General features: G+C 44.8%; 1 protein-coding gene across 2 annotated transcripts; it reads left to right on the forward strand.

Annotated features, from left to right (window-relative positions):
* Positions 1-11,301: 11,301 nt before the first annotated feature.
* Positions 11,302-18,544, forward strand: LOC136167851 (C-C chemokine receptor type 1-like). Of its 2 annotated transcripts, none has more exons than XM_065935403.1 (2): positions 11,302-11,608; positions 16,218-18,544. In XM_065935403.1, exon 2 carries the CDS (start codon positions 16,283-16,285, stop codon positions 17,354-17,356), a length of 1,074 nt encoding a protein of 357 aa, XP_065791475.1. In that variant the 5' UTR covers positions 11,302-11,608; positions 16,218-16,282; the 3' UTR covers positions 17,357-18,544. The 2 variants fall into 2 exon arrangements, with proteins under 2 accessions (XP_065791475.1, XP_065791476.1); XM_065935404.1 differs by lacking the exon at positions 11,302-11,608 and adding an exon at positions 11,863-11,963.
* Positions 18,545-18,650: the final 106 nt, after the last annotated feature.

Below are 18,650 nucleotides of genomic sequence, written 5' to 3' on the forward strand. Positions count from 1 at the left end.
CTTGTTATGGAGCACTGGCTCTGGGACGTGGGCTTCAGTAGTTGGAGTCGGGTCAATAGTTGTGGTGCATGGGCTTAGCTGCTCTGTAGCATGTAGGATCCTCCTGGATCAGGAATCAAACCCTCTTTCCTGCTGAACAACAAGAGAAGCCCAGAGAAGTATAGGTTGTAGTTGTTCTAATTTTTGAGTTATTTTGAGTGATGCCTCGTTGTTTATTGTCCAAATGTCCAACCTATATACAACTAGGTGTGAATAAGAGAAAATCTACCACCACCCCAAAAAACTTAAAACTCTCCGAGCTCCAGCATCTACGTGTCATTAATGACTTCCTGCTATAGAGAGTCAGAAGGTTTCATGGAGGAGGTGTCCTCTTGGGTAATCCAGGCAAGATGAGAGGCATCAGCAGGGACGTGCCCAACACGCTCTTTTGCTTTGGGGCCTGACCCAGCACACGGGGGCAGCTGAACAGAGCAGAGGGAGTATCAGACCTTTCCTTGCGGGTTGTCAGGTTGGAGGCTGCAGAATTCTGGGGGCCCACGAGAGAGCCTGGGAGAGGCCAAGTCTGCAGGGAGAGGCAGAGATTAAGGAGAGAGAAGTATGGAGTGAGGAAGGGTGGTGAAAAAGGAGACCGGGGAAGGAAATTAGACAAAGAGAAACAGGGTAGGAGGGCATGGGGATGAAATGAGGTGATGTGGAGGGGACGGGCTGGGTTAAGTCCAAAGATCCACTCTTCTGCCCCACAGGCCCTCCTTTTCGTCTCTGGGACACTCACCAGTCGGCCTTTGGAGTCTGAATGCCACCTGGGACCAGAAGCCACCTCCTTTCCCCATGTAGATAGAGAGTACATCCCAGGATTAGACAACAGAGAACTCTCCAAGGTCATGACACTGAGTCCCCTGTCTTGGAAATTAATCTGCTGGTGCAGCATTTGAATCTGAAAGGTGTTCCTCATGGACAAGTGGGCTCTCTGGAGCCAAGGAGCCTGGCCTCACCCTGTGTTGGGTACACAAAGCATAAGCTTTCTGGGATGTTATTGTTGTGACAGGAAAGGAGAAGCAGAAACAGGACTGGGTCAGGACTAGGTGTCATGGTGAGATGTAAAAAGGAAATCTGTGAGATCAAACTGGAGGGGCTGGTGGGCCAGGATGAGGTTGACACTGGACGGGGTGCTGAATCATGGAATCAGAGTCCTAGACAAAGTCAGAGTCAGAATCATGTGATGTGTGCCTCACTGCTACTCTCTCCGTTTCCACTACAACAGGATCTTTGCCTAAGTGCACGGTCCTGTGTGCTGGTCGGGAAGAATCTCTTGGGTATGATGTTCAGTGACAAAAGCAAGATGGACGAAAATGTGTATCATATGCTCACCTGTGTTTTAAAAACAAAAAGACCGAGTGTATGTGTGTGCAGGTATGTATGTGTGCTTGCACTAAGAAGTTTGCCTTTCAACTTTGAAAGGCCGTGGGGCCCTGGGTGTAGGTGACAGGAAGAGGAAACAGAATGGGCCACTGAGCAGCTTCTTGTTTCAGCCTCAAGTTGAAAGCAAAAGAAGTCTTCTCAACTCACATCAGGGCCAGCCCAGGTCTCCTAGAGAGACCCAATATAAAACATTGGGCCAAATGCCTGGTGGAAAACCAGATCCGTGGTTCTTAAACATTCAGTCGAGGGCATACTAAAACACAGAATTTCGGATTCAGTAAGTCTGGGGGGAGCCCAAACCTTGCACCACTAGCAAGTTCCCAAGGTGATGCTTTTCGTCTAGGGTCCTCACTTTGAGAACTTCTGGTCTGGAAGGCTTCCTGCTTGGGACTTGAACCCACCTGGCTGGGACTCAAACTCAGCCAAAACCCACGGTACCTGGTTTCAGGACCTAGTAAAGTTCACGTTCTTGATGTCTCATCACAGAAAGAATTCAGTGAGACACAAAGTTATAGGTAAGAAGTAGATTTATTCAGATTCAGAGAGAAGCACATGCCACAGACAGAGTGTGGGCCATCGCAGAGGGCAAGTGCAGTCCCGAAATATGGCAGGGTTAGTTTCTATAGGCTGGGTAACTTCATATGCTAATGAGTGGGAGGATTATTCCAACTACTTTTGGGAAGGGGTGGAGATTTCCAGGATCTGGCCCACTTCTTGGTCTTTTAAAAGTGCCTGGAACTGTCATGGCACCTCTGGGTGTGTCCTTTCACTTACTGATTGAGGATCAAGTTCTAGCCTTGCCTGCCATCTTGGTCCCATTTGATTCTAATTGGTTTATGTTGTGTCCTTGGCTATGTCATTCTTTCAAAAGTTGTGCCCTGCCCCTTTCCCTCCTGTTAGAGTATGACATGAAGATTATCGGAAGCCTGTGTTTGTCAAAGGTGGTCCTTCTCATAAAGCTTCTTGAAGATGAATGCAATAACTGTTTATAAATGACAGAGTTTAAAAAAGAGGAGGATGCATAGGTATACATCTGATTGCAATGCAATCTGGTAAAGAAACTTGGTTAAAATATTGGGATTAAATTTAAGTGTAATTAATATAGCAAGTAATCCTAGTTAAATATTTCTTTCTGAGATGAATCAGGGGTCCTCTGACATATCTTGAGGTTACCTGGAGGTCAAAAGTTTTCACCTGTGCTCAGTGCTCAAGGATAAGTTGTGTCCAGCTCGTTTCTGTCTGTGAACTGTAATCCTCAAGGCTCCTCTGTCCATGGGATTTCTCAAGCAGCAATGCTGGAGTTGGTTGCTCTTTCCTCCTCCAGGTGATCTTTCCCACCCAGGAATCAAACCCATGACTCCTTACACATCTCAGTCTTTACAGGTGGATTCTTTACCACTGAGTCACCTGGGAAACCCAAAAGAACTTTTGGAAACTGCCCGACAATACTTAAATCTGTTTACCCAACTACATTTAATCCTATTTTAGAAAATCTTAATCATGCAAAACTCTAAAAATATGTACTTTATTATATCTCAGGCTGCCACCAGTATCTTTAGTTTCCTAAATACCTATGAGTCTCTCTCTGCCAAAGGAAAGCGGTATTCAGTAATGTTTCAGTATCTTATTTTGTTTAGAAATAACATAGATATTCAATAAACTTGTCATTTAACTTAACTCAAAATTTCTAAGCTACCAAATACCTGAGGGATAATTCTTAAGTACACATTTCTAAAACAACTATTTCTAAAGAGTTTACCCAAAATCTCTTATCTCACTAGCATTACTTAACATTGATGACTCTAAAGACTGTGTTTTAGTCAAAGCAACAAGTTTCAGTTTAGTTCATTTCAGTTCAGTCGCTGAGTCGTGTCCGGCTCTTTGCGACCCCATGAATCGCAGCACGCCAGGCCTCCCTGTCCATCACAAACTCCCGCAGTTTACTCAAACTCATGCCCATCGAGTCAGTGGTGCCATCCAGCCATCTCATCCTCTGTCGTCCCCTTCTCCTCCTGCCTCCAATCCCTCCCAGCATCAGGGCCTTTTCCAATGAGTCAGCTCTTCACATGAGGTGGCCAAAGTATTGGAGTTTCAGCTTCAGCATCAGTCCTTCCAATGAACACCCAGGACTGATCTCCTTTAGGATGGACTGGTTGGATCTCCTTGCAGTCCAAGGGACTCTCAAGAGTCTTCTCCAACACCACAGTTCAAAAACATCAATTTTTAGGCACTCAGCTTTCTTCACAGTCCAACTCTGACATCCATACTTGACCACTGGAAAAACCATAGCCTTGACCAGATGGACCTTTATTGACAAAGTAAGGTCTCTGCTTTTTAATATGCTATCTAGGTTGAGCATAACTTTCCTTCCAAGGAGTAAGCGTCTTTTAATTTCATGGCTGCAATCGCCATCTGCAGTGATTTTGGAGCCCCAAAAAATAAAGTCTGACACTGCTTCCACTGTCTCCCCATCTATTTCCCATGAAGTGATGGGACCAGATGCCATGATCTTAGTTTTCTGAATGGTAAGCTTTAAGCCAACTTTTTCACTCTCCTCTTTCACTTTCATCAAGAGGCTTTTTAGTTCCTCTTCACTTTCTGCCGTAAGGGTGGTGTCATCTGCATATCTGAGGTTATTGATATTTCTCCTGGCAATCTTGATTCCAGCTTGTGCTTCTTCCAGCCCAGCGTTTCTCATGATGTACTCTGCATAGAAGTTAAATAAGCAGGGTGACAATATACAGCCTTGACATACTCCTTTTCCTATTTGGAACCAGTCTATTGTTCCATGTCCAGTTCTAACTGTTGCTTCCTCACCTGCATACACGTTTCTCAAGAGGCAGGTCAGATGGTCTGGTATTCCCATCTCCTTCAGAATTTTCTACAGTTTATTGTGATCCACACAGTCGAAGGCTTTGTCATAGTCAATAAAGCAGAAATAGATGTTTTTCTGGAACTCTCTTGCTTTTTCGATGATCCAGCGGATATTGGCAGTTTGATCTCTGGTTCCTCTGCCTTTTCGAAAACCAGCTTGAATATCTGGAAGTTCATGGTTCACGTATTGCTGAAGCCTGGATTGGAGAATTTTGAGCATTACTTTACTAGCATGTGAGATGAGTGCAATTGTGCAGTAGTTTGAGCATTCTTTGGGATTGCCTTTCTTAGGGACTGGAATGAAAACAGACCTTTTCCAGTCCTGTGGCTACTGCTCAGTTTTCCAAATTTGCTGGCATATTGAGTGTAGCACTTTCACAGCATCATCTTTCAGGATTTGAAATAGCTCAACTGGAATTCCATCACCTCCACTAGCTTTATTCGTAGTGATGCTTCCTAAGGCCCACTTGACTTCACATTCCAGGATGTCTGGCTCTAGGTGAGTGATCACACCATTGTGATTATCTGGGTTGTGAAGATCTTTTTTGTACAGTTCTTCTGTTTGTTCTTGCCATCTCTTCTTAATATCTTCTGCTTCTGTTAGGTCCATACCATTTCTGTCCTTTATTGTGCCCATCTTTCTTGCATGAAATGTTCCCTTGGTGTCTCTAATTTTCTTGAAGAGATCTCTATTCTTTCCCATTCTGTTGTTTTCTTCCATTTCTTTGCAGTGATTGCTGAGGAAGGCTTTCTTATCTCTCCTGGCTTTTCTTTGGAACTCTGCATTCAAATGGGAATATCTTTCCTTTTCTCCTTTGCTTTTAGCTTCTCTTCATTTCACAGCTATTTGTAACGCCTCCTCAGGAAACCATTTTGCCTTTTTGCATTTCTTTTCCATGGGGATGGTCTTGATCCCTGTCTCCTGTACAATGTCACGAACCTCCGTCCATAGTCCATCAGGCTCTCTGTCTATCAGATCTAGTCCCTTAAATCTATTTCTCACTTCCACTGTATAGTCATAAGGGAATTGATTTAGGTCATACCTGAATGGTCTAGTGGTTTTCCCTACTCTCTTCAGTTTAAGTCTGAATTTGGCAATAAGGAGTTCATGATCTGAGCCACAGTCAGCTGCCGGTCTTGTTTTTGCTGACTGTATAGAGCTTCTCCATCTTTGGCTGAAAAGAATATAATCAGTCTGATTTCGGTGTTGACCATCTGGTGATATTCATGTGTAGAGTCTTCTCTTGTGGTGTTGGAAGAAGCTGTTTGCTATGACCAGTGCGTTCTCTTGGCAAAACTCTATTATCCTTTGCCCTGCTTCATTCCGTACTCCAAGGCCAAATTTGCCTGTTAACTTCAGGTGTTTCTTGACTTCGTACTTTTGCATTCCAGTCCCCTATAATGAAAAGGACATCTTTTTTGGGTGTTAGTTTTAAAAGGTCTTGTAGGTCTTCATAGAATCATTCAACTTCTGCTTCTTCAGCGTTACTGGTTGGGGCATAGGCTTGGATTACCATGATATTGAATGGTTTGCCTTGGAAATGAACAGAGATCATTCTGTCGTTTTTGAGATTGCATCCAAGTACTGCATTTCAGACTCTTTTGTTGACTGTGATGGCTACTCCATTTCTTCTAAGGGATTCCTGCCCACAGTAATAGATATAATGGTCATCTGAGTTAAATTCACCCATTCCAGTACATTTTAGTTCGCTGATTCCTAGAATGTCGACATTCACTCTTGCCATCTCCTGCTTGACCACTTCCAATTTGCCTTCATTCATGGACCTAACATTCCAGGTTCCTATGCAATATTGCTCTTTACAGCATCAGACCTTGCTTCTAACATCAGTTCCATCCACCACTGGGTATTGTTTTTGCTTTGGCTCCATCCCTTCATTCTTTCTGGAGTTATTTCTCCCCTGATCTCCAGTAGCATATTGGGCACCTACCAACCTGGGGAGTTCCTCTTTCAGTATCCTATCATTTTGCCTTCTCATACTGTTCATGGGGTTCGCAAGGCAAGAATACTGAAGTGGTTTGCCATTCCCATCTCCAGTGGACCACATTCTGTCAGACCTCTTCACCATGACCTGACTCTCTTGGGTGGGCCCACACGGCATGGCTTAGTTTCATTGAGTTAGACAAGACTGTGGTCCTGTGATCAAGTTGGCTAGTTTCCTGTGATTATGGATTTAGTGTGTCTGCCCTCTGATGCCCCCGCGCAACACCTGCCATCTTACTTGGGTTTCTCTTACCTTGGACGAGGGGTATCTTCTCACTGCCGTCCCTCCTGACCTTGGATGTGGAGTAGCTCCTCGCGGCCCTCCTGCGCCCGGGCAGCAGCCGCTCCTTGGAGGTGGGGTAGATCCTCTCAGGCGGGGCCCCTGACCTCCGGGGTAGGGTAGTTCCTTTCAGCAGCAAGCTTAAGCCACCTTAAATAGCAGATAGCAAGTCAATACTGAATATTTACCAGATCATATGGTTCTAAAATTGATCTTGGTCAGTTTTTTAGACACTTGGATTTAATTTGTAAGAGTTTACTTTTAAGCTAATTAAATATAGATTATACACGGGTTAACTTGTACATAAAGATTGAGCCAGAAACCTCACAGTTTTTCTGCTTGAGTTTAAGAAAGCCTTCTTTGCCCAACTTTTCCTTCAGTCTCAGGATCTATAGGTCGAGTAGGTAAGTGTTCTGGAGGGCTAGGGCACAGGCAGAAAGAGATGGCAAATCCTTTTCATGGAGACAGTTGAAGACGTCCCAGTTTTGTAAAAATATGCTGGAAGGCAGGGGGCGTTTACAGCTTGGAATGGAGCTCTGCTCACCCTTAACAAGATGGGAAGTTCCAACCAACATTCCGCCACAGGCAAAGCCCAACATAATAGGGAATGGTATCCTGCTATTGTCTCAGTCAGTTCAATCGTTCAGTCGTGTCCGACTGTTTGTGATCCCATGGGCTGCAGCATGCCAGGCTTCCCTCTCCATCACTGATTCCCAAGCCTGTTCAAACCCATGTTCATCGAGTCAGTGATGCCATCTGGTGATCTCATCCTCTGTTGTCCCCTTCTCCTCCAGCCTTCGGTCCTGCCCAGCGTCAAGGTCTTATCCAATAAGTCACTTCTTTGCATCAGATGGCCAAACTACTGGAGCTTCAGCCTTAGCATAGTCCTTCCAATGAATATTTAGGGTTAATTTCCTTTAAGATTGACTGGTTTGATCTTGCAGTCCAAGGGACTCTCAAGAGTCTTTTCCAATATCACAGTTCAAAAGAATCAATTCTTTGTTGTTCAACCATCTTTATGGTCCAGCACTCACATCCATACATGACTACTGGAGAAACCATAGCTTTGACTAGATAGATCGCTGGTGGCAAAGTAGTGTCTCTGCTTTTTAGTATGCTGTCTAGGTTGGTCATAGCTTTTCTTCCAAGGAGCAAGTGTCTTTTAATTTCATGGCTGCAGTCACCATCTGCAGTGATTTTGGAGTCGAAAAAAATAAAGTCTTTCACTGTTTCCATTATTTCCCCATCGATTTGTCATGAAGTGATGGGACCAGATACCATGATCTTAGCTTTATCAGTGTTGAGTTTTTTGTTTTTTTTTTAATTTATTTATTTATTTTTAATTTTTTATTTTTCAGTGGGTTTTGTCATACATTGATATGAATCAGCCATAGAGTTACATGTATTCCCCATCCCGGTCCCCCATCCCACCTCCCTCTCCACCCAATTCCTCTGGGTCTTCCCAGTGCACCAGGCCCGAGCACTTGACTCATGCATCCCACCTGGGCCGGTGGTCTGTTTCACCACAGATAATATACATGCTGTTCTTTCTAAACATCCCACCCTCACCTTCTCCCACAGAGTTCAAAAGTCTGTTCTGTACTTCTGCGTCTCTTCTTCTGCCCTGCATATAGGGCCATCGTTACCATCTTTCTAAATTCCGTATATATGTGTTAGTATACTGTAATGTTCTTTATCTTTCTGGCTTACTTCACTCTGTATAATGGGCTCCAGTTTCATCCATCTCATTAGAACTGATTCAAATGAATTCTTTTTAACGGCTAAGTAATATTCCATGGTGTATATGTACCACAGCTTCCTTATCCATTCATCTGCTGATGGGCATCTAGGTTGCTTCCATGTCCTGGCTATTATAAACAGTGCTGCGATGAGCATTGGGGTGCACGTGTCTCTTTCAGATCTGGATTCCTCAGTGTGTATGCCCAGAAGTGGGATTGCTGGGTCATATGGCAGTTCTATTTCCAGTTTTTTAAGAAATCTCCACACTGTTTTCCATAGTGGCTGTACTAGTTTGCATTCCCACCAACAATGTAAGAGGGTTCCCTTTTCACCACACCATCTCCAACATTTATTGCTTGTAGACTTTTGGATAGCAGCCATCCTGACTGGCGTGTAATGGTACCTCATTGTGGTTTTGATTTGCATTTCTCTGATAATGAGTGATGTCGAGCATCTTTTCATGTGTTTGTTAGCCATCTGTATGTCTTTGGAGAAATGTCTGTTTAATTCTTTGGCCCATTTTTTGATTGGGTCATTTATTTTTCTGGAATTGGGCTTCAGGAGTTGCTTGTATATTTTTGAGATTAATCTTTTGTCTGTTTCCTCATTTGCTATTATTTTCTCCCAATCTGAGGGCTGTCTTTTCACCTTGCTTATAGTTTCCTTTGTTGTGCAAAAGCTTTTAAGTTTCATTAGGTCCCATTTGTTTATTTTTGCTTTTATTTCCAATATTCTGGGAGGTGGGTCATAGAAGATCTTGCTGTGATTTATGTCAGAGAGTGTTTTGCCTATGTTCTCCTCTAGGAGTTTTATAGTTTCTGTTCTTACATTTAGATCTTTAATCCATTTTGAGTTTATTTTTGTGTATGGTGTTAGAAAGTGTTCTAGTTTCATTCTTTTACAAGTGGTTGACCAGTTTTCCCAGCACCACTTGTTAAAGAGATTGTCTTTTTTCCATTGTATATCCTTGCCTCCTTTGTCAAAGATAAGGTGTCCATAGGTTCGTGGATTTATTTCTGGGCTTTCTATTCTGTTCCATTGATCTATATTTCTGTCTTTGTGCCAGTACCATACTGTTGATGACTGTGGCTTTGTAGTAGAGTCTGAAGTCAGGCAGGTTGATTCCTCCAGTTCCATTCTTCTTTCTCCAAGATTACTTTGGCTATTCGAGGTTTTTTGTATTTCCATACAAATTGTGAAATTATTTGTTCTAGTTCTGTGAAAAATACCGTTGGTAGCTTGATAGGGATTGCATTGAATCTATAGATTGCTTTGGGTAGAATAGCCATTTTGACAATATTGATTCTTCCAATCCATGAACACGGTATGTTTCTCCATCTGTTTGTGTCCTCTTTGATTTCTTTCATCAATGTTTTATAGTTTTCTGTGTATAGGTCTTTTGTTTCTTTAGGTAGATATACTCCTAAGTATTTTATTCTTTTTATTGCAATGGTGAATGGTATTGTTTCCTTAATTTCTCTTCCTGTTTTTTCATTGTTAGTATATAGGAATGCAAGGGATTTCTGTGTGTTAATTTTATATCCTGCAACTTTACTATATTCATTGATTAGCTCTAGTAATTTTCTGGAAGAGTCTTTAGGGTTTTCTATGTAGAGGATCATGTCATCTGCAAACAGCGAGAGTTTCACTTCTTCTTTTCCTATCTGGATTCCTTTAACCAGTGTTGAGTTTTAAGCCAACTTTTTCACTCTCCTCTTTCACTTTCATCAAGAGGCTCTTTAGTTCTTCTTTGCTTTCTGCCATAAGGGTGGTGTCATCTGCATATCTGAGATTATTGATATTTTTCCCGGCAGTCTTGATTCCAGCTTGTGATTCATCCAGTCTGGCATTTCACATGATGTACCCTACATATAAGTTAAATAAGCAGGGTGACAATATACAGCATTGACGTACTCCTTTCCCAATTTGGAATCAGTTTGTTGTTCCATGTCCAATTTTAACTGTTGCTTCTTGACCTGTATACAGATTTATCAGGAGGCAGGTAAGGTGGTGTGGTATTCCTATCTCTTTAAGAATTTTCCACAGTTTGTTGTGATCCACACAGTCAAAGGCTTTGGTGTAATCAATGAAGCAGAAGTAAATGTTTTTCTGGAATTCTCTTGCTTTTTCTGTGATCCAGTGGATGTTGGCAATTTGATCACTGGTTCCTCTGCCTTTTCTAAATCCAGCTTGAACATCTGAAAGTTCTCTATTCACATACTATTGAAGCCTAGCTTGTATTGTCACACGTGAGCCTTATTATTTGTCTCAACCAGTCAGTGCAAATACTGATGCACATTCATGCACACAACAAATATGGTCCTATAAATAAAAGATCAGACAAGGTGTAGCTCAAAGATTCCATTTCCACTCCCAAAGTAGCTTGCAATGAGGGGGTAGAATTTCCCATCATACAAAATGCCAGAGTGGTTCATCCCAAAACAATACATAGAAAAATACAAAGAACAGATAATCTCTGTCCACACAGAAAATCAGAGGAGGTACAGTTTAAAACTTCTAGAGAAAGGCTTCCAAACAGATTGGCTCAGCTATTGAAAGAAAACAAACCCAGAGATGCTCTGTGGGGGTGCAGAGTGACTCAGTTTCCCCACGGGAGTGAGCTCAGAGTGCCTAGCACAGATGGAGTGGAGAGTGTTCCCAGCCTTTCCATTCCTGTGACAAAGCAATTCTAGCTGAAGAATAGAATAATAATTTAGGCCACCTCTCATTACTTTTAATAATGTGCATTGGTCAAACAGAATTATAGTAGGACCTCATTCTTCTAAGTGATAGATTCATTGCTATAGGTCAAACAGTATGCCAGAGTCTTCCCTGGGGGAGTGTCAGACAAAGTGGAAGAGGAAGCAATGGCCACAATGCGTGGCATAAAACAGCGTTGCACGCAGAACTGAAAGCAAAACCAAAATCCTTACCAGACAAACGGAAGCTGCACACACACAAAAAAACAAAGAGCCCTAGACTCAAACGGACGTCCGAGTCCCACCACGCTGGTGGTGGCCTTGGTCAAAGCGGCATCTCACAACTGGGATGTTCTTGTAGAAAATGCCTAGACGGGAATGCAAGGTTCTCCAAACAAACCAGGTCTAGTGGCCTTGGTGTGCAAGCCTGGCAATTTACCAGAAGTGCTGGCAGAGGAGTTCTAAAGTCCCAGACGCTACTTTTCTGCTTCCTGATATTAATTACTTGGTCTGGAAGTCAGGGTGGTCCAGACAGGAGAAGAGAGGAGTGTTCTCCAGACACACGCCTCACAGACACAGTCCTCTGAAACCAGAGTAAGTGACACTTGTCTTTTCTGTGTTGTTAGTTACTAGTGAGGGTACTGTTGTTGGCACATGGACAGGGAAGACTGTAGTCCTCCTGTTGCAGGACATGACTTGTTTACCTGTCTGTCTCATCAGAGGTGGGGAATTCTTCAAGGGCCAGTCAGATGTCTAAGGACCCAGTGATCTTTCTTTCTTTTTTTTTTTCCCAGTGATCTTTCTGAAAGGCAACAAATTGCATAGCCATACTGAGGATGCATGGATTTATACAACTGGATGCTCAGACGTAAACCAGGGTGTTCTTTTTGTTTGGGTGGAGATTATCTTTCTGCTAAAAACAGGATGCTTTCTTTTACAATGGTTTCTGGTGAGTGATTAAGAAAGTCATCCCAGTATTAAGGTACTTTCTGCAGACACTTATTCAAGACACTAACAACAGTCAAATTTCCCCATGGAAACAAAGGCCAAATGTGCTGTAAGAAGCAATTTTAGCAAAAATGGTAATATTAATCAGAGAAACAGTTGCAGGTGCAAAGATGATTTGATACAGAGGCAGTTTGTGAATAGGACTAGATATAAGGATACTCAGAATTAGGACTGTGTGCTGTCTTAGGAGGAGGTAGGATCTCACCCACCAGAAGGCAGGCAGCCATTCACGTGACTTCCTGGGGGAGCATCCATTCTGTTCTAAAGAAGAGGGAGGTCAGAATTTTGTTCTGAAGATGCAGTAACATGGGGGACTACTTGGACGTATCTACTTCAGCCTTTCCTCCAGTAGATCTGGAAGGTCCCAGGCTTTCAAGATTAGAAATCCCCAGAAGTTTGCACAGCCCACCACCAGGCTCTCTGCCCCTCACTGACCCTTAAGTCCCCACTCTGGCTCCAGGACAACTCTAGGCTATTCAGTCTGAAGGGCGTGGATGCACTGGTAAGTGTTTATCAGCTAATTCTCCCGAGAAAAGTGCCTTGATTCCTAGTGTTGGCCGATTCCCATGTGTCAATATTCCCATTCTGGTTGACTTCGAGTCACCAGCATGCTGGATGCAGAACAGCTTCACACAGCTGGCTCTGATGAGCCAGAAGAAGGCAGCTCCTGCACCCCACCAGGCCTGGGTGTCTTCCACCACCACAGACAGCCCTTTGTCTGTCCAGAGCCTTCACCAACTCCCAGGATAAAGGATGCTGGCACTGGACCACTGGGGCAACGGCCTGAGGCCGACGTTAGTAGCAGGCTGCAGACGGACTAGCACGTGGCATGGCATGTTCCTTGGGTGTCGCCTCCAGGGCCTCACTCCAGTCCATCTCCCTTTAGGGAAAGCGTGCCCAGGAGCTGTTTCTGGTGCCCAAGAAGTGGGGAAATAGTGATCTGGCTTGAAAGTGGGAGTGGGTGTGAAGGTAACTCTGTTCAGATGGCCCCTGACAGTGCTGACGTGGTTTACCTCCAGTTCAGTTCAGACACTGAGTTGTGTCCAACTGTTTGCGACCCCGTGGACTGAAGTATGCCATGAGTCCCTGTCCATCATCAACTCCTGGAGCTTGCTAAAACTCAGGTCCACTGAGTTAGTGATGCCATCCAACCATCTCACTCTCTGTCGTCCCTTTCTCCTCCTATCTTCAATCCCTCCCAGCATCAGGGTCTTTTCCAATGAGTTAGCTCTTTGCGTCAGATGGCCGAAGTATTGGAGCTTCAGCTTCAGCATCAGTCCTTCCAATGAATATTCAGGAGTGACTTCCTTTAGGATGGACTGGTTTGATCTCCTTATAGTCCAAGGAACTTTCAAGAGTCCTCTCCTACACCACAGTTTGAAAGAATCAATCCTTCGGTGCTCAGCTTTCTTTATAGTCCAACTCTCACATCCATACATGACTACTGGAAAAACCATAGCCTTGACTAGACAGACCTTTGTTGGCAAAGTAATGTCTCTGCTTTTTAATATGCTGTCTAGGTTGGTCATAGCTTTTCTTCCAGGGAGCAAGTGTCTTTTAATTTCATGGCTGCAATCACCATCTGCAGTGATTTTGGAGCCGAGAAAAATAAAGTCTGTCACTGTTTCCATTGTTTCCCCATTGATTTGTCATGAAGTGATGGGACCAGATGCCATGATCTTAGCTGTTTCAGTGTTGAGTTTTAAGTCAGCCTTTTCATTCTCCTCTTTCACTTTCATTAAGAGGCTCCTTTGTTCCTCTTCACTTTCTGCCATTCGGGTGGTGTCATCTGCATATCTGAGGTTATTGATATTTCTCCCGGCAATCTTGATTCCAGCTTGTGCTTCATCCAGCCCAGCATTTCACATGATGTACCCTGCATATAAGTAAATAAGCAGGGTGACAATATACAGCCTTGACGTACTCCTTTCCCAATTTGGAGTTAGTTCGTTGATCCATGTCCAGTTCTAACTGTTGCTTCTGGACCTGCATACAGATTTCTCATGAGGCAGGTCAGGTGGTCTGGTATTCCCGTCTCTCTAAGAATTTTCCACAATTCATTGTGATCCACACAGTCAAAGGCTTTGTTTCAATAAAGCAGAAATAGCTGTTTTTCTGGAACTCTTTTGCTTTTTCTATTATCCAATAGATGTTAGCAATTTGATCTTGGTTCCTCTGCCTTTTCTCAATCCAGCTTGAACATCTGGAATTTCTCATTTCATGTACTATTGAAGTAGATGAAGCAAGAAGCACCTTTGCCAGAATTCCAGAAACTGGGCTCACAGGCTCAGTCTTCCACCCTCGCTGTCCATGCTGCCAGTGCTAACAGTAAGCCTGAGAACCCACCCACCCAGAAGTGCTGACTGCCACACGGAGCTGTCTGCACTGGCAGTGGCAGCAGAAATCAGAAATTGCCAGCACAGCTTGTTTAGTGAGTGACAGCCTGGCTTTCTCTGGAAAGAGACTTGACCGGGTGTATGCAAGTTCAGAGATGGGAGAGCAAGCCATAGGGATGGGTTTGATGGGAAAGGACCACCCCCACAGTCACAGGGACCAGCATTACCCCCGTGCTTTAATCCCACAGTGCCACTGCAGAAACATGAATTCTGGGAGCAGGAAACGTTCCTTAAGCACTGTGGAAGGAGGGGCGCTGGGGTCTGAAGAATGTAGATGGAAATTATGCTGCAGGTACCACTCACTTTACTGATCGATGTTTAGGTCAAATCAGTTAGACTGATGGCAGCATTTTGGAAATGTCACAGTGCAGTGCAGATGGAAAGGACTGTCAATGTCCATCACTCTCAAGCAGAATTCATTTTCCAGATTAACTACAGACAGACCTCTAGGGAGTGTGATACATTGGCCAGAATAGGATTGAAACCTGGGACATCCCTGGTGGTGCTGGGCCTCGGAGAAGGGCACCTGCAGGGAAGGAGGTCCCCTGATATTTACTGAGGACCTGACAATTTCCAGGTGAAAGGTCAGACATTGCCTAACAATAGTCCTGCAAACGAAGGATTAGTTTCCCTAGGTACAGAGAGGAGCTGAGGTTCAAAGAGGTAGGTTAGCTTATGTGATATCACTGAACCAGCAGGTTAGACGAAAGACTTCCTCCCTTGGGGAGGTTCTTCAGTAAGTGATTGTAAAGAATGGAAAAGAGTGCTAAGAAGAAGGAGCTGGGGATGTTCTACAAAGCCAGGTATCTAGTGGTTTTTGTTTGTTTTTGTTTGATGCAACCCTAGTTAAAAATACCTAAAAACTTAGGAGAATACTGAGCTGTGTTCGGTCACTTTGTGACATTCCATGTGTTGAAGCTATTCTGAGCCTTTCTTTCCCCAGAGCCCCATCTTCTCCTTACCAGGTCACTGAACTCCCGGACTGTTCCTGACTCCTCCTCACGGCTGTCTCAGGAGGCCTTCAGAGTACCCGGGTCAGCCCGGGGGATGGGTTGGCCTCCTAGGCTCTCTCTATGGCAGCCCTGTTGGTGATTTTCTCATCGCAGTACATCCTCGGCCCTGGCTACCTAATGACAGTGACATCCCCAGTGTCTGTGACGCACGAACAAACATTCACGTTGACCTGCCCCCACGGTACTGCATCACCCCTGGCTGAGAATCTGCCAGAAAGATCTGTCGGCAAGTTTCTGACTCTCAGCCAGAACTGTTTTCCTTCCCGACCTCCTCTGGGGACCCCACAGTGCAGAGTCACTGCTCCGAGACTTGGGAGGAGAGGCAGGGGGTTTCAGGAACAGGCCTGAACACCTGGGGCTGAGCTCCGGCTCTTGCTCTCAGCGGCTTTGTGTCCTGACTGCCCCCGACATGTGTGCCTTCAGCTCTAAAACGGGGAATGGCCGTGGTACCCATTCAAGGGCTGCTTAACACTGAGTCCAACGCCGAGTCCACGGGAAGCTCTCAGGAAGCCTTGGTCGGGAGGCCAAGAGGCGTGAGGCCTCCCCTTGTCCCCCCCGTCTTCACTCTCACTCCTCTGGACATCCCCTTCAGAGCACTCACTGCCAGAGCACTTGAGTTAGCGATGTGTGCACGCCGTGTTTGTTAGTGTGGTAGACTCCAGGTTGCATCAAGTCCAGAGGACCTGGGTCTCCCTTGCCCCACAGGGCGTGTACACAGTCGGCACTCGGTAAACAGTTGTCCAGGGGTGAAGGATGTATACTCACTGCCTTGTTTTTGTTGTCCAGAGCCCACTGCCTTTAACAGCAGATACACACAGAAACCTTTCCCTTGACCCGTGGCAGCAGCCAGGATGGAAACTTCTTCCACCGCAAAGGACCATGACGTGACCACAGAATACGACCATGGGGACCAGACCCTGCATGACACGGTGGAAGAGAGGACCTTTGGGGCCCAGCTGCTGCCCCCCTTGTACTCGGCGGTGTTTATCATAGGCCTGATCGGCAACATCCTAATGTTGCTGGTCCTCGTGAAGTACAAGAGGCTCAAAAAGGTATCTGACGTCTACCTCCTCAACCTGGCCATTTCTGACCTCACCTTCCTCTTCATGCTGCCCTTCTGGATCGACTACAAGGTGAAGGATGACTGGGTTTTCGGTGAGGCCATGTGCAGGTTGCTGTCTGGGCTGTTCTTCGTGGGCTTGTACAGTGAGATCTTCTTCATCATGCTGCTGACCATTTACAGGTCCGTGTTGCTTAGCCGCATCTGGACCTCCTGGAGGGTTCCTACCCCCACCTTTGGTGTCATCACCACCAGTGTGACCTGGGTCTTGGCCATCTTGGCTTCTGTCCCTGGCTTCTACTTTTCTAAGACCCAGTCGTGGTTCACCCACTACACCTGCAGTCTTCATTTTCCTCCTGAAAGCCTCAGAAGGTGGAGGCAGTTTCTGGCTCTGAAGCTGAACATCTTGGGGCTGATATTGCCTCTATTTGTCATGATCATCTGCTACAGACCGATTATAAAGATTCTGTTCAGAAGACGAAATGAGAAGGCCAAGGCCACCGTGCGTCTGATATTTGTCATCATGATTGCCTTCTTTCTCTTTTGGACACCCTACAATCTGACTGTGTTTGTTTCTGCTTTCCGAGATTCCCTGTGTGAGCACTGCAGCCAGCTGGACTTGGCCATTGAAGTGACAGAGGTGATTGCATATGCTCACTGCTGCATCAACCCCATAGTCTATGTCTCTTCCCCCGGAAAGTACAACAGACGTCTATGGGACTTGCTCTATCAGCTGACTATATGTCGTTGCTTCCTCCACAAGGAGGCAGGAGAGGGTCCACTCCATGTCCATTTCATAGGCGAGGAAGAAAGATGTTCTGTGGTCCATCCAGGACCCAACAACCGTCACCAGCCAAGATGCTGACTGGGGAGGAGGCAACTTGGGTCTCCCAGCCAGATCCTGACTCCTGACCTGGAATTGTAGCCACATGGGGTTAAGGGAGCTCCAAGGTGTTCCAGACAAAAATCACTGTTAAGGTTTGATTTTTCTCCATGAAATTCTCTTTGGTGGAAAATGAGATGAATAGATGAGTGGAAATGAATAAATGAAGTGGGACATCCCAGAAGACTGGGTCAGAGGATGACAGAGAAGGGCTTGGTACCAAAGAGAAGTTCAGATTGTTGAACAGTAAGATTTGTAAACCAGTCATTGAGCATCTGCTACCCTCACCCCCATGACCACTGATCTTGGAAATAGGGATTTTCATAGCTGCCTCCACTCTGAGCAGAGAAGTCAAGCAGGAGCTGGCAGCCACCTCTCACCTCCCCAGCCCCACTCCCAGGGCAGCGTTTAGGCTCTTGGAAACCCTGAGGAATCTAGAACTCCTGATGGAAGAACTTGACACCTAATAGGAAATAGGATTGGGGAACTGCTGTTGGCAGTGAAGCTAAGAAAGCCCTTGGATGGAATTTTTACAGTCACTAAAATCAACGAATGCAGGCAGCAGGCTAGACACAGACAAAATGTATAAACTGCTGTACTTCTGAAATTGCCATGGGACAGAGGTAGTCATTACTTCCTTTTCCTATTCCTGTCTTCTGAATATTTTTCAGAATTTCCCTTCCCTCTCAGTTGAGAGATGCAGCAGTAATTTCTGACAGCTTTACTGCAGAAATTATTACCAGGCAAAAGGAGACAGGGTTGATTTTCTTCCTCTGGACCTCCACCCAGACCTTATAGTTGTATGGATCAGAGTTCTGGCTGCCACCTTGGACCGATCAGTAGGACAGTGACCTGGTGTGCAGAGTTTGAGGCTGGCAGGGAGGGCAACATCTCCCAGGAAGGCTGGGGACTCTGTCAGTGTAGGAAATCAAGGACCACTTGACTCAAAGAAATTCATTTACCCTAAAGGTCCTTAATATCTCAACTCTCACCTGAATTGAGATAGGACCTCTTATCTATCATGCCTTTCTTCCTTTTTCCCTTAAATGTACATTTCTCTAAAAATGATTCTCCCAGTTATAAAAATTGTTCCCAGAAAGCTTAAAAACACAAAAAGAGAAAAAACAAACTTCAAAATTATTCATAATCCCCTGCGCAGAGGCAGTACATTCTTTGATGGGTTAATATTTTCTTTTAGTTTTATCTCTTCTGTACATGATTATGTTTACAAATAAGATGAACTTCAACTGTAGTTACTCTTCTACTGTTGTTTTTT

This window comes from Muntiacus reevesi, chromosome 4 (genome assembly GCF_963930625.1).
Source record: "Muntiacus reevesi chromosome 4, mMunRee1.1, whole genome shotgun sequence".
In the NCBI taxonomy this organism is placed as follows: Eukaryota; Metazoa; Chordata; class Mammalia; order Artiodactyla; family Cervidae; genus Muntiacus; species Muntiacus reevesi.